The following is a 15,372-nucleotide window of genomic DNA, read 5'->3' on the forward strand; positions in this document are numbered from 1 at the left end:
GCTGCTGTGGTCTCACTCAATACTGGACCAATTTTAAAACATTTTGTACCCATTAGTCACTCAGACACAAAACATCTTAAAATAAGATCCAGCTTGATAAGTATGAAAGTTATCGTAAATCCAAGAGGAATAAGTTTAGAACCTTAACCTTAGGGTCCAAGGTTCACCTCCAGTTTTAGGCCTAGATCAAGAAGTCCTCAACAGTAGGCCACAGTGACTTCATAGTGGTGCGGGGTTTTAGGAGCTTGCTCATGTGGATGGCTGCCTGGGGATGTATAATTGGAAATCATCTGCATAGAAGTGCTACTTTACACCAGAAAACTTTGTATCTGCCCAACCGGTGAGATAGTCAAGGGGACCAAGAATAGAGCCTTGTGGGGCACCATAAGTCAGCGTCACAGTTGAGGATGAATCATTAGCATTGTGCTACAACTTTGGCTGCTAAAGAGCACAAAGTACACCTCATGATGTGCCCATTGTATTGTTTCAACTCCAACTTACCATTATGGTACTATGGGGCCATTTGTTGCTATAATAAATATTGGGTTTGACTCACCAGTATCACAGTTGGGTCCGGTCATCCCCTCCTCACACTGGCTGCAGTCTGGTCCGGTGAATCCTCGCCGGCAGACACACTTCCCTTTCACGCACCGTCCTTTGTTGTTGCAGTTATTGGGACAGCCTTTGGCGGCGCAGTCGGGCCCGGCGAAGCCCACGTCACAAACACACTTCCCATTCACACACTTTCCGCGGTTACTGCAGTTGTTGGGACAAGTTTTTTCAGAGCAGTCTGCTCCTGTGAATCCATCTTTACAAACGCACTGTCCATTAATGCAGCGCCCCCTGTTGTTGCAGTTTCCTGGGCAGGAGACTTCTGAGCAGTCGTCACCGGTGAAGCCGCTGTCACAGATACATTTACCATCTACACACCTTCCACGGTCGTAGCAGTCGTTAGGGCATGTTCTTCCTGAGCAATCCGGGCCGTCGAATCCATCATCGCAAACGCACTCTCCGTTTACACAGCGCCCCCTGTTGTTGCAGTTTCCAGGACAGGCGGTCTCAGAGCAGTCCGCACCGGTGAAGCCGCTGTCGCATACGCATTTACCGTTTTCGCACCTGCCGCGGTCGTTGCAGTTATCAGGACAGGCCTTTTTGGAGCAGTCTGGTCCGGTGAATCCAGGATTACAGACACACTGTCCGTTGATGCAGCGCCCCCTGTTGTTGCAGTTTCCTGGGCATGAATTCTCTGAGCAGTCCGCACCAGTGAAACCACTGTTGCACACACATTTACCGTTTACACACCTTCCGCGGTCATTGCAGTTGTTTGGACATCCCTTCTTTGAGCAGTCCGGGCCGGTGAATCCAGGATTGCACATGCACTGTCCGTCGACACAGCGCCCCCTGTTGTTGCAGTTGTCGGGGCAGCCTTTTTGCGAGCAGTCAGGACCGGTGAAACCAGGGTCACACACGCACTGTCCGTCGACACAGCGCCCCCTGTTGTTGCAGTTGTCGGGGCAGCCTTTTTGCGAGCAGTCAGGACCGGTGAAACCAGGGTCACACACGCACTGTCCGTTCACACACCTGCCGTTGTCGTTGCAGTTTCCGGGACAGTTGGACTCGCTGCAGTCCGGTCCACTGAACCCAGGGAAGCAGACACACTTGCCGTCCACGCAGCGACCCTGATCACTGCACTCGTTGGGACACTCGCCGATGTCTGGTTTGATGGTGCAACCTGGACCTGAAGCAGAGGGGTAGAGGAGACAGAAAGGTTAACAGGAAAGACACACATTGATCCATCACTCTAAACACTAAAATCTTGTCACATATGGTCACAGCATGGTCACGTTCAAACAAACAAACAAACAAACAAACAAACAACCTCCGATGTGTTTCAGCATCAAGCCTTCGTCAGCAAATCAAACTGATTAAATGCGACAAAAGGCCTTTTATTCCACCAATAGGAATCTACCACTTGGACATGGAGTTGTGGAACTTGTATAGACATAAAAAACAACAGTTTCCTGTTACCAGGAAGCCTTGTGGATTTACAAATTAAAGACCAGGAACCAGGCCAGTACATTTTAGCGTACTAAATTATAATAATAAGAAGAATATAATAATATAACGCTACCAAATTTCTTCTTTTATTTATTTGGAAACCTAAAGCTGTGGGTCCAGACTCAGTACCTCTACCTCTGTCAGTGATGGAGGCTTTCTGCAGTATGAAGTCAAACATGTCTTTAATGAATTAAAACAGAAAACCTTTCATTCATCGTCCTGCTCTAGTATTTTGGGGGGGTGGGAGGTGGGGGTCTAATACGCTCCAGTGTCTAATTATCCCCCCGTCTGTCTGTGTGTGTGTATGTGTGTGTGTGTGTGTGTGTGTGTGTGTGTGTGTGTGTGTGTGTGTATGTGTGTGTTGTTGTTGTTGTTGAGGCGAGGGTGGAAGGAAGCTGCAGTTGACTGGGAGGAGGTCGAGACTGAGATCACACTGGGCAGAGAGCTGAGGACACACACACACACACACACACACACACACACACACACACACACACACACACACACACACACACACACAGAGTTAGCTCATGCTCCGAGCTCTGCCAGTGTTATAATATGATCAGTCCTGAGGTCAGCTCCACACTGTGACTGATGGACTGAATCACATCACATCTGTCAAACATGATTAAACTGACTGCACAGTCCCATATTCAGAGTAACTAAGTACATTTACTCACATTCACTTGACCCTGCGACATCATACCTCAACCGCCACTGTGATTTTTTGACTGCTGTACTATCAGGCAATGATCATGTTTCTTCTATTTGATTATAATGAAGTTTTGTTGTCAGATTGAATGTTTTAGTTTTGTAATGATGTGAAACAGTGTTTACCTCGAGATGCACGACACATTACAGACAAATCTGACAAAGTGAAATCTAATTTACGTCTTATAAAACACAATTAGTTTTATATGGAGCAGCTGCAGAATTAAAATTTAATGCTGTAAGGTAAGTGAGTATATTTTTACGGAGGCCCTCAGAGGCCTTTTTTGACAGGATCTAAGAGTTTGTTGTTGTACCTATTCTGGCGTCAACAGGGTGAAGTGTCCACATTTCAAAGAGGACTAAACGCCTTCATGTTTTCTTTCTCTCTTCATTCTTTTGGCTGGAAATGTTTGACTAGAATCACAGATGGTCCTTTTACTTCTCAAATGAATGCAGTATCTTTTCTACCTGTTTTTAATTGTTTCACAGATAAAAAAAAACATTTAAGGGACTTTAAAAATTCATCCTGGCAAAACCTTGCATCACCTGTCCTCACTGTAAGTCATAAACACACGCACTGTGTTACTTCATTACATACAAGGGGAAAATACTTTTTACCCCATACTTTATTTGGTAGCAAATTACTGACTTTAATTAAGATTCAGTTTTTTTCCATTGAAGAATGGGGGAACTAAACAAGTACTTTTGCTCAAGTACTGTGCTTAAATATAAATTTGAGGTAATTATACTTGAGTCTTTATTTTATGTTACTTTATACTTCTACTCCACTAAAACACAGAGGAAAATATTGTACACTACATTTAACAACAGCTCTACTTACTAGTAAGTTGTCAAACAAATATTTTTACATATAAACTATATGAAAAATATGATATTTTGATACAAACTGAACTGCCCTCCAATTTATACATGCACAGGTTAATCAAGTTTATTTCTCTATCAAGTGTATGAGAGCACTTTAGTGACTAAAGACTGAGATGGGAGAGGTGAGTTCATTCTTCTTCTTGTCCTCTCAAATTTTCCTTTGTTTTTGTCTTTCTGTTGTTGATTTCCTCTTTGTTTTTTTTTATGTGTTCACGTCTTTCTGGTTATTATATTTCTCTCTTTTTTCACTGTAAAAGAGAAAAGAGAAAAGTGGACAGCATAAGAGCTGAATTCTGCTCCCAATAAAAACATAAATGTTCAAAATCTAAATACTTGATAAATTAGTCATCTATCATCGGCTAACTCTGTGTGTGTGTGTGTGTGTGTGTGTGTGTGTGTGTGTGTGCAGGATGAGTCAGCGCGAGGGGAGAGGCAGCTACAGACAGCAGAGTGAAGTACTCATGTGATTGGCTGAGACAAAGACATGTGCACGTGATTGGGCAGATTGTGGCTGGATGACTGAATGTGATGAAGAGTAAAAGCACAAAGATCAAAGACGAGACATGAGGAGAAATAAACGAGCTGTAAATCAGACCATCATGTATATTGATTCATTATTTAAAACTTGTTAATCTGAGCAGACTTCACTGAGTCACCATCTGCAGCCAGACGCTGTCATCTTAATCTGGGACATGTTGTGCTTTGCTCAAGGGTAACTTGGCAATAGCTTTGCTTGTGTCTTTTATCTTCTTCCTGTTTAACTTCTCCACCCTTAACCAGCGATTTTATTAAATGAATTTGTGACTTAAAGCTACTACAAGAGACTGATGCCTCTATATGACCTACATAAGTAAAGGAGACCATCAGAGAGCACATCAGCTGTTCCAGTTTTTCTGTTCAGGTCAGATTATCTGTGAAATCAGATGAAATGAGCCTGTTCTTACGGTGAGTAGTGCATTAGCCAGTTAAAATGAAGATGGAGGAGATTTTTATTTAAATAATTTGATTTTTGATGTTTTATTTTGCGGTTATTATGGTGGAAACATTACTGCTTTTGTCCACAGGAGCCTCCAAAATCAACAAAATATGAAAGTTCCCTGTAGCAGCTTAATATAATATGAAACTGAGCAGACTGGCTGGTCTGGATCTTTTTATTATATCCTTTTTGGCTATTTATGCTTTTATTTGACAGGACAGCTGAAGATATGACAAGAAGGTGGGAAGAGCGAGTGGAAGAACGGCATGCAGGCTGAAATCACACTGGAGCTGCTGCAGGGACCCCAGCCTTAGTGCACGGTGCACACCATCTACCCACTGAGCTACGGCCATCTTTATTGTCTCTTTAACTGAATTAAAGGTTCAGTGTGTAAAATTTAGGGAGATCTATTGGCAGTCTCATCAGATGTGTGTGGTCGCTTGTTTCAGGTGGTATTGCAGCATCTGATACCTACATTTTACAAGTCCCCAGGAAAAAACCTGCAATCTAGACACTGAATATGGCAAATCAGAAAAAAAAAATGCACCTGAGTCGCTAACGTTATTAACATAAACAAGCTAGCTCCTGTTACCATTTCTTTTGTGGTGATTTGATTATTTTAATGCCAGGCCTCGCCTCCTGATATGCACATTTTCCACCAAAACAAGCCCCATTCATGAGTGTATAATAACCTGAAAATAAGAATCACCGTGTTTTCTTCACCTGGGAATGAGCTCTTTATATCTGCAGAAGGAGGACGTCCTCTTCCACGGAGGCGGCCGTATCGAGCCACCGTGTTTTCACAGAAGTGCAGAACAGACAAACCAAACACTGGGTCTAGATATGAGTTTTTTCATTTTGAGTTTTATTTTTTGGCCACTGTGGGTTTTCCTACATGTTTGTAAGAGGAAGAAGAGATGAGGTGTTTGCAATCTGCAACCTCCCCACTAGATGCCATTAAATCCCACACACTTCCCAATATTTCTAGGGGAAGTCTGTGGATTTGAAGCAGCAACCTTTACGTGTTAAACACAGTATGACCGCCTGATCAGCCTCGGGGAGACGCGTTCGTGTCTGATGTCACTGACAGATTCTGTTTGCCGTTTCTGATAAACATGAATCTGGTTGTTGTAACTACAGAGAAACTGAAGAGCAGAAAGGGGATTTTTCAACAAACAATGAGAACACATGTTGCTGCAAACACATGCTGTGCAGCAAAGACACGACTCCAGGCGCCAGATGTGTCGTTTCAGACTGTAAATGGGCTAAAAATTGATAACAGCAAGAGTCTAGACTGGGTTATCCTGCTTTGATTTGTTATTAATAACAAACTTATTGTATTAGGTCATATGAGAAGATGTGTATTTACTTTTGTTGTCATGGTGCAGCACATGACTAATAGTGGTCAGATTTAAAAACCATGATTACGATCATTACATTTAGTAAAAATGTGGATTATTGGTAGGATTTTTAAGTTGGTGTGGTCCACGTTTGGACCTATTCATCAACTGATAACTGAAAATGGTGATAGGATTAATTAATCAACTGATCATTTTGAGTCATTTTTTAAAATAAAAAGGCCCAAATTCTCTGATTTCAGTTTATTAAATGTGAATATTTTCTGGTTTCTTTACTCCTCTCTGACAGTAAATGGAATATTGTTTGAGTTGTGGACAAAACGAGACATTTGAGGACGTCATCTTGGACTTTGATCAACATTTTTCAACATTTTCTGACATTTCGTGGGCCAAACAACTGATCGATTAACTGTGAAAATAACCGACTAATGGCATGTTGGTAGCTATGCTGTGATTGGTTGTCCATGGATATGCAGATTCTCAATGGGTGAGTATGTGCACCGTCCACAGAGTCCTGTGAAGTGTGGAGACTTTGTGTGATAGAAATGTCTTGTCATTTTTCTCATCATAAAAATTCTGACTTTAGCTGCTTTAAAGTTTGATGTTTATTTAATCAGGAATAATTAATGATAAAGAGGAAATCCTTTAGTTTTCAGAGTGACAACCGTCTGGTTTTACCTTTGCTCTCCTTGGAGGTGCAGCAGCCTCCCTCGGCTCCTCCACACTTCTCCCTGAGGGCCGACACCTCCCTCTCCAGCCGCTCCAGCCGCTCCTTCAGCACTGCAAAGTCCGCCTCACAACCGCACAACCCGGATCCTGATCCTGAACCCGACGGAACCAGTTTGATCTTATGGGTCAGGACCAGAGGAGAACCGGGACTCAGGTCGATCTCTTTACCTGAGGAACACAGAGGACAGTTAAAACTGAGGAGGAGGAGGTGGACGAGACTGAGATTTATTTGCTTTTCACTTTTTGTTTGAGAAGACATTCTGAGGCCAGTACTATTCTACTGCATTGAGTACTTTTACTTTGAATACTCTGAGTACATTTTCCCTCATGAGCTGGTTTCTCTGCAGGTTTTTACCTCCCTGGCTGACATCAGATGAATCCCCCTGAGTGGCGCAGCCCTCCGTGATCACCACCTGTAACCATGACAACAAATAAATTCACCAACAGCATTTTATTGTGGTATAAGTCTGACAGACGCCCTGAGAGGGAAGTGAGGAAAAAAAGAAACATTCAGGTTAAAAAGAAGGAGATTTTTATTTACATAATTTTTAAATTGACATTTTATTTTCTGGGTATGATGATGGAAACAAGGCTGCCTTTGTTCACTGAAATAAAAGTTCCTTGTCGTTGTTTTAAATTAAGGAAACTTGTCTGCATGCATCATGTTTTTGTTCTCTGTGAGGACAGACAGAAGCACTTATATTATACTCACCTTGATGGAGTCCTGCTTGGTGTCCCTCGGCGTCCTGTGACCTCTGACCTGTAACTCCTGCGAGGTGGATGGGGTGAGGAGGGCCGGAGCAGCCAGGAGGAGGACGAGGAGGAGGGAGAGGAACATCGCTGGGGTCTGACCAGGAAAGTTCCTCCTCAGGTTGTTTAGGAAAAAAAAAAAAAAAAAAAAAAGAGGGAAGGGAAAGATGCTGGAGCGCTCAGGGAATCTGAGCTGACTGAAGCCGTTTGTGTGGATGAACTGAAGCTGATTGTTTCCAAGATCTTCAGAGCGTTTTAAAGATAAACAGATTAGTTGTCAGCTGCTGTCGCTTCGTTTCAGTCAGACTCCTCGGAGGCGATGATCTCTCCTCTCCCTTGTTCTCCAGGGATTTTCACCCTGGATCGAGGACAGAAACAAGCCATTGTAAAGTTTCATGTTCACTCAGCAGACTCCACTTTGGTCACAATTAGCAGAAATTGAGCCATTAGCTGTTTATGGGCCAGTCAGTGTAGCGTGTCAGCCAATAAACCACAATGGAAAAAGTAACTTGTTCTGAAAGAGTAATTTGTTATCCTGCAGCCAGTCCTGTACCACCACACAGGACGGTGGCACATGGATCAGACTGAGGACTGAGTCTTTACACTCTAATTGGTTAATTTGTCTCAAATGGATCCTCGTGTCTCATTGGTTTGGCTACGTTAGGCTCTGATTGGTTTGGAATTTCCTCGCAGAGTTTCCAAAACTAATCCTGACTACTGAAATGTGTCATATGACTTTATCGTTTGTTCTCCAGAGAGTGTTTTAATGAATCTGGACAGCTGAAATGGCTTCAGTAAGTTTTCAGGATGTCGACACCCTGACAATAGTTGGCAAGAAAATGCAAGTTTATTTATATTGCACCATTCGGGCAAAATGAAATTCAAAGTGCTTTATAGGAGCACAGAAATACATTAAAATAAAATGTTAAAAGAACTTTAAAATTGCTTTAAGAGATGAGAAAAACAGAATGCAACAGCAAGCGAATAAATGGCTAAAACATTACAGAAATTTCATTTTTAAAAAATAAAATGAAATGTGGGTAACTCTTTGGATTATAACCTGCAATGTACTGCATAATTACTCCAGAGCTGGGGTGTAATTTCTTTTTAATAACACAGAAGGATCACAGCATCGACCAACACATATGTGCAGGTACTGAGTGACAAGATGGAATAAGGTTACAGTTTTACAGAGAAATTATTCTGTAGATATTTTTTTAATAAATGTGTCAACAAAGACCTGAGTAAAACAAGTTGTTTTTCAATGTTAAATTAAAGTCTTTTTTTTTTTTTTTGAGAAATAGCCTTTTGTATTCCCATGATAATGACATAATTTATCACAAGAAAATGCCATAAATGTGTGGAATAAGTCTGAGAAAGTTGTTTTTTTTCTGATAAATTAACCCATTATCACCAGAAAACAAGCGCTGTTACCTGGAGATAATGAAATAATTAAATAGTGATGTTGAGGTGACAGAATTCAAAAAATAATTGCGAGCACGGCCGTTCTCAACTTCTGAACATAAAGATCAGAGGTAACTTTAATAATACTGTATATTGATAAAAGTATAAATTAATAACAATAATGGTGAAGGACAAATGATCCACATGTCAGATGTCCTTGTCAATCCAAAAGACAAATGGATGAAATCACTGACATTTTTTAAACTTTACAGGTTTATCAGAAAAACTTAGGACTCTATTTTACAGTCAACTCAAAAATACACCAAATCATGGAAATGTTTTCTTAATGAAATGATTTTCAGTATGAAGACATTACCACCACAGTTGGAGTTTGACAGTTTTCCCCTGAGATTTCCTCCGACACACATCCAGTAGCTGAGAGACTCCACAAATATGAGTCAAACCCTCAATGATCTAACCACCGTGTCTCCCCGGAGAGGTTTACAACCAAAGCTGGTTAATACTTCCACTGTGTGTCCTCCATCAGGCTCAAATCCACTCTCAGCAGCAGCAGCAGCAGGTCTGGATGTAGAAACCAGCTGCTCAGAGTTCCCAGAGTTCTGGGCTGAGTCCACGACAACAGCATCACGTCATCCAGCCGGCTGCTGGAGAGCCGGACGGACGAGTCGCAGGGAAGCATGAAGCGTTATTCATTCGTTTTGAAAAGCAAAATGTGAAACTCTGAATTACGAGAAAGCCGTGAGCATTTTTGTTTCCTATTGTCCGCTCAGAAAGTCTGCAGTTATTAAAAACGCATCGATTGCATTCTTTTCAGGCGATTCCATTTTTTTTTTAAGTCTGACATCCTGCTTTTCTTTCTTTCTCCTTCTTTATCCTGTTCTTTATCACTCCACTTATTAACGTTTACAACATGAAAGCATAAATAAATAAATCACTTTTAGTCACTTTATGAAGGACCAAAAATACTTTTACTAACGTGACTGGAAGCATGCAGAAATCTTCGATTTCTTTAGAGTCAGAAGATTTAATTTGAACATCCTTACATCCTTCCTGTTTCATGAAGACTCTCAGCTGTACATTTCTTGAGATAATGTGATAATTTCTCACAATAAAACCTCATAAATATGTCAATAAAAGTCTGGTAAATTCCTATACGTTGTCCTTTTTTGTTTTTTGAGTAATAGCCTTTTGTTGTCTTTAGATAAGGAGATACAAAAAGTTTACTTGAGTATTTTTCACTGTGGTGTCAGTTCTTTTACTTCCACTATTGTGTCTTTGCAGCTGAAGGCCATAAATCTCCCTCAAACTTCTGGACGTCATCTGTGAACCTGACCTGTTTTAACTCCTCTGCCCACATTTATTTCCTCTGCTGCTAATTTGACTTGACCCGACACGAAGAGGGTTCAGCATCTGCAGTGTAATTTATATCTTTGTCTAGACCTCAGTCACTCAGCAACCCCGCTCACTTCACTAAGAACAATTAGCTTGTAAATACCTGCCAGTGACAGCTGTTCCAGCTGCTGCAGATGGACCCTTCAGAAACCACAGGAGGGCAATGGAAGCTCCCTGAACGCACCATAAAGACCACACTTCACCTTTCTCTCGCTGCTGCTGGTTTTCATCTTTCAGTTGGTGATTTTTCCTCCAGCCTCCGGGAGCCAAAATAAACTCCTCCTGAGCTGCTCGTTCAAACACAAACTTGGCACTCGATACCCAAACTTGGCTGTGCTTGATGCTGTGATCAGTGATACCAGGAGGCCTTCAGATGTGAGCTGGATGAGGCTGCTTTTACTAATTATTAAGAGACTTTTGCAGTTTAACTGCAGTTTATTTTTTTTTTGCCAGTTTAACAATAAGATTTCTTTCAAAGTTACTTTAGAAACCTCTAAATCTCATTTACGAACTTTCTCCCCCCCCCACACACACATTATAATTATTGAAAACCAAAAACATCCAACCAACTAAAAAAAATCCTCTGATTCTCACCACCTCTGCTGATAATTCAGGCTGCAGTTTGTAAATCTGATCATATATTTTTATACTTAAACTCATCCTGCATGTGTCAGGGTTGCATAAAGATTCTATGCTCTTAGTCTCAGTCATCATTTCACTTCTATAAAATCATCAAAACCTTGATGGACAGTTAAAAAAAGGAGCAAAATCAATCCAGCAGAACCACAGGTGTCATCTTTTTTTATTCCACGCATAACCTGCCTCCTTCATTAGCCACAATACAATCCAGCTTGATTCACTCAGCTGCACAGATTCTGTGTTTCTAAAGGCCCAAACACACTGAAAGCATCTTATGCATGTACAATGAAGTATACTTTTTGTTTTAAATGGTCAAATGTTTGGCCAGAAGCATTATAAGGCGCATTAAACTGCCTTTGACACACCTACTATGACCTTGTTTCGAGTTTCGAGAGTCAAAGACCAAAGCTTTCTTTTCTACAGCTGCAGCATTTCTCTGGAGACAGCGTCAAGGAATAAAAAAGGCATGGACCTAAGAAGTGAGTGCTGACGGGGCTGCAGCACCGGCAGAGACGAGGCTGGAAAAAAAGTGTGATGCAGACTCACAGCTGACAGAGAGAGACGGGCAGAGAGACGGGGAGCAAGTGAATATGGACAGATGTGTCAAAGTGATAGAAAACTTTTTCTTTTAAACATGAGTCCTGGTGTTACTGTACAGTTCTGTGGTTTATGAGTGTAGGTGAATTACACTGCAGACTACAGTCTCTGTTTTCAGTGACAAACAGATCTGCATACAAAAAACATGAATATCACACACCACTTTGTCATTATATAGATTATCCTGAAAACAGGTGACTGAACAGACAAAACTATTGTTAAATTAACATTTGACCTGTTTATGTAAATAACGTTAGGTTAAATGATCAAATAACATTGGGCGTGTTGGCATGATTGGATATTTTACTTTCACTTTAAACTTTTTCCTCTAAATGAATGCACATATAAAGTTATATAAAGTTTTCCAAAATTTTACACATGACTTGTATCCTAAAACCATTATTTTTGGAAGTTATGTGACGTGTGATGCTAAACTGACTTCTTGTTTATTTCAAGACATTTCTCAAGTTTGATGAATTTCATATGTCACTATAAAGTTAGCTAGTGGTTACAAAGAACCAAGACTTAACACTTAAACTGAATAATGAATTTATCTGGTGAAACCCAACCCTGAAAACAGATGCTGAGGTCGAAAAATTAAAGTTCCCCTTAAACAACAATAATTTTATGTCAAGTGGGAATGTTTATTTCTGACCTTGGAAATAACAGTTTAAAAGTGCCTAAAAAAATCTTAACTCAAGGTCCATTTATGAGATTTTTTTCTGCAGGTTTTTACTTAAAGACTCTCAGAAAACTGCTTAATCAACCTTTAATTAAGACTTTTTGGTGAAAATATTTCACTGCAGGTTGATGGCGTGCTATAAAGCTTTGGTTGACTGACGAGTATCAGTGACGTACTCGCTGAAGTCCAAACAGATGCTGTGAAATCCATCACAGACTTTTACAGGCCAAGGTCACATGAAGAAAACATACAAAACTATGAAATCATTCTGCAAGAAAAAAAAAAGCTCCGTCACTGACAAAGTTTGTGGGTTTCCACATAAATTTGCATCAATTTTCATCTCATCTGCTGCCACTATAATTAACAGGGCAGCACTGACTTCTCAGCACGTGTAAATGCTCTGGAAACCACCTGACTTCCCGATGCCTTGGCCACAGATCCCTGGGGGGGCAGACGGGACATTTCCAACCCGAACCTCTCAGAAACATAAATTATTTGGAAATAAACTATGTGACTGAAAATATTCGATAGAAGCCAGCTCCACTTATGAAGTCATTCACACATAAACACATCATCCTATTTTGCCAAGTGAGTCAAACACCTGATGATGTGATGAATGATGTTAGTGAGTAAATGACATGTGTGCTGACTGTGCCTTTAGATCGATGCAAATCAGAAGGGACTCTTAGTGATGGTGTAAGTAAAGGTTTTACTGTGAAAAAGTGTGTCCCTGACATAAAACACCTACTTTTAGAAAGGAGTTTGGTTTAACAGTCTGTCCACTGGGACCAGGTGGTGTTACACTGTTAATAATTCACATGAATCCAACCCGTCTTCTAATAATGAACCTTGCAAACAGAATAGAGTATCATAGGAAATGGAGCTAAATACTAACTTATTTTGGTTCATAATTAATGTTATATGCAAAACCTGCAATCAGAATAAAGACTCCTCCCAAAGCAAGTAAGTCCAGGGCTGAATTTCACTACTGACCCCCTAAGTTGTAAGAAGATCTGAGTCCTTGCTTGACATTAATTTGAGTCATCTGAACTGGTCATTTTGTCTTTTATTTCTAAAACCTTGTTAAAAGAAATACTAATATGACAGTTGAGTGATTTCACCTGATTCCAAAAGAAATTCTCTAATTTAATTTTCTTGATATTCCTGCAAAAATCAGCATCATTCTGTCTTGTTTCTGTTTGGATTAATATTAACGAGGCTAAATGAGCTCATAAGACACAAGTAAAACACGAGGACTGTGTATGATAATGCATCGTGAAAAATATAGATTTTTCATTGCATTGCACAAGAACATTCATAGTGAACAAAATAACTTGCAAGAAATTTGAGATTTTTCAGCAGCCACAAAAGTTTGATCTTTCTGTTTTTCATTAACTTTATATTTCTTGTCCTGTGCAGAAGAAAATATTTTTTTTAACGATTCAGAATACTGAATAAAAGTTGCATATTGCATGCTTATTTTATGAATTGATAATGAGATTAGAAAGTGAAAAATGTTAATTATAATTCCGAGTCGAAAGCAACATCTTCAGGTTAAAGCAGTTAAAATAAATACAAATTATTCAGTTCATAGGAAAAGCAGCTTTTTCTGTGTCAATCAACTAATCATTTCAGCTCTAACTGATAAATTTGCAAGTTAATTCATAAAAACACCATGCAGATTGATGCAATATCCATAATGTCAATTCAATCTTTGAAATTGTCTTGAAAGATTATGAATGAAATTAATAAAAGATGTATAAAGTGACATTTGAAGAAGCATCTTACCTGCTCAGAGCTGTGATGACTTTGTGTCTCAGCTGGTGTCTCTCAGTCCGTCTGTGAAACTCTCATTGACTGTCCAGCAGGACGGGGGATGGACAGAGAAAGAGAGGGAAAAAAAGAAAGACAGAAAGAAAGAGGGAGTGAGGGGAGGAGAGCAGTAAAATTTTCTCATACTTGAAGAATTTTTCCTCCCTCTCCTTCTTCTCTTCTCTCCTCCTCCTCCTCCTCCTCCTCCTCTCCTTCTCTCTGATGTAATTCTGTGAGCTTTACGGGTCCCTGTTGGGCGGAGGATTTGCGATGGAAAACATCTGAATTTTTAGATGTTTTTAAGGGAACGTGGGGGCCTAAAAAAATCTTTAATGTGTTTTGAAGCGGTCTCTGTCCTCTGCCGGACTCTCCATGACGTTAGAGAGACGGTCCGCTCTGTCTCCGTCCGTCTTTCAGACTCTTTTTGTTTGTTGCAGCGGACAGAGTTTGATGCTGACAAACCTGCTCTCCATTCAGAGTCGGTGAAGCAGCTCCAGGATCTGACATCACTCACAAACAGACACTTGGCTGCTGTCCTCTGTCCTGTTTTGTTGAGGGAGAGAGGACAGACAACAAGTCTCTGGTGTGGGATGCATCAGAGGTGAGGGGAGAAAATATAACAAAAGAGGCACCAGTGTGCAGAAAGTCATGATGCATTTATGGTGAAACTGTTCCAAACCCTCATTAAGATTAGAGTGTTTTATTACGTGACTCAGACTTAATGTATAACTACCATACCTATTACACCTGTAATAAAAACACACAAGGGGCTATTAACTTTATACCATTTAAAGAGATGGACAGACCAATTTTCTGGCGTGTATCGCAGCCTGAGGGACACTCCTGCTGTGTCGCAGTAGCTCAGTCCATCAGGACTTGGCTTTGGACCTGGAGAGTGCAGGCTGGGGGAAAAAGTTAATGAATCCAAAACTACTGATGAGATGTTGATCATGATCATCAATACCTGGCCAGGCCACGTTCTCACTGCCAACATGTCAAATACAGCCAGTCCTCAAACAAACTTGCAAGAGTAAGCCCAAAACTTTTAAAAGTCTGTTGTGTTCAGCTTTCAGGCCTTTTGTGGCTTCTAGCTGAATCTCTGTGTTTTGAAGTCTAATTTCTGATGAAAACAACATTTTGTGGTTTATCCGTTTTCATAATAAAAGTTTTGGCATAACAAAATAACAGAACTTTTATGGTGAAGAATTTACAAGAGATAAAGGGCCCTATTTTGCATCCAGCACAAAGCGGATGGCACCGGTGGTGCAGGTGGATTTGCTGTCTTAACACCAGTGCAGTTGTCATTTTTTTCCACATCTGCACGATAGCAAATAAAGTTGTGCCTGGTCTGTGCGGCC

General features: G+C 40.6%; 1 protein-coding gene across 1 annotated transcript in view; it reads right to left on the reverse strand.

Moving 5' to 3' along the window:
• The window catches only part of tnxbb (tenascin XBb), a 48,334-nt gene extending 40,598 nt beyond the window's left edge, over positions 1 to 7,736 (reverse strand). The window contains exons 1-4 of the mRNA XM_084738659.1: positions 7,430 to 7,736; positions 7,073 to 7,130; positions 6,667 to 6,885; positions 557 to 1,738 (exon numbers count right to left, since the gene is read on the reverse strand). Coding sequence (XP_084594785.1) covers positions 557 to 1,738; positions 6,667 to 6,885; positions 7,073 to 7,130; positions 7,430 to 7,555 — 1,585 coding nt within the window. The 5' untranslated portion in view covers positions 7,556 to 7,736. The remainder of the gene's footprint in view (positions 1 to 556; positions 1,739 to 6,666; positions 6,886 to 7,072; positions 7,131 to 7,429) is intronic.
• Between the last annotated feature and the right edge of the window lie 7,636 nt (positions 7,737 to 15,372).

The sequence above is a fragment of the Lutjanus erythropterus genome, chromosome 16 (assembly GCF_056507025.1).
Source record: "Lutjanus erythropterus isolate fLutEry1 chromosome 16, fLutEry1.hap2, whole genome shotgun sequence".
Classification (NCBI taxonomy): domain Eukaryota; kingdom Metazoa; phylum Chordata; class Actinopteri; order Lutjaniformes; family Lutjanidae; genus Lutjanus; species Lutjanus erythropterus.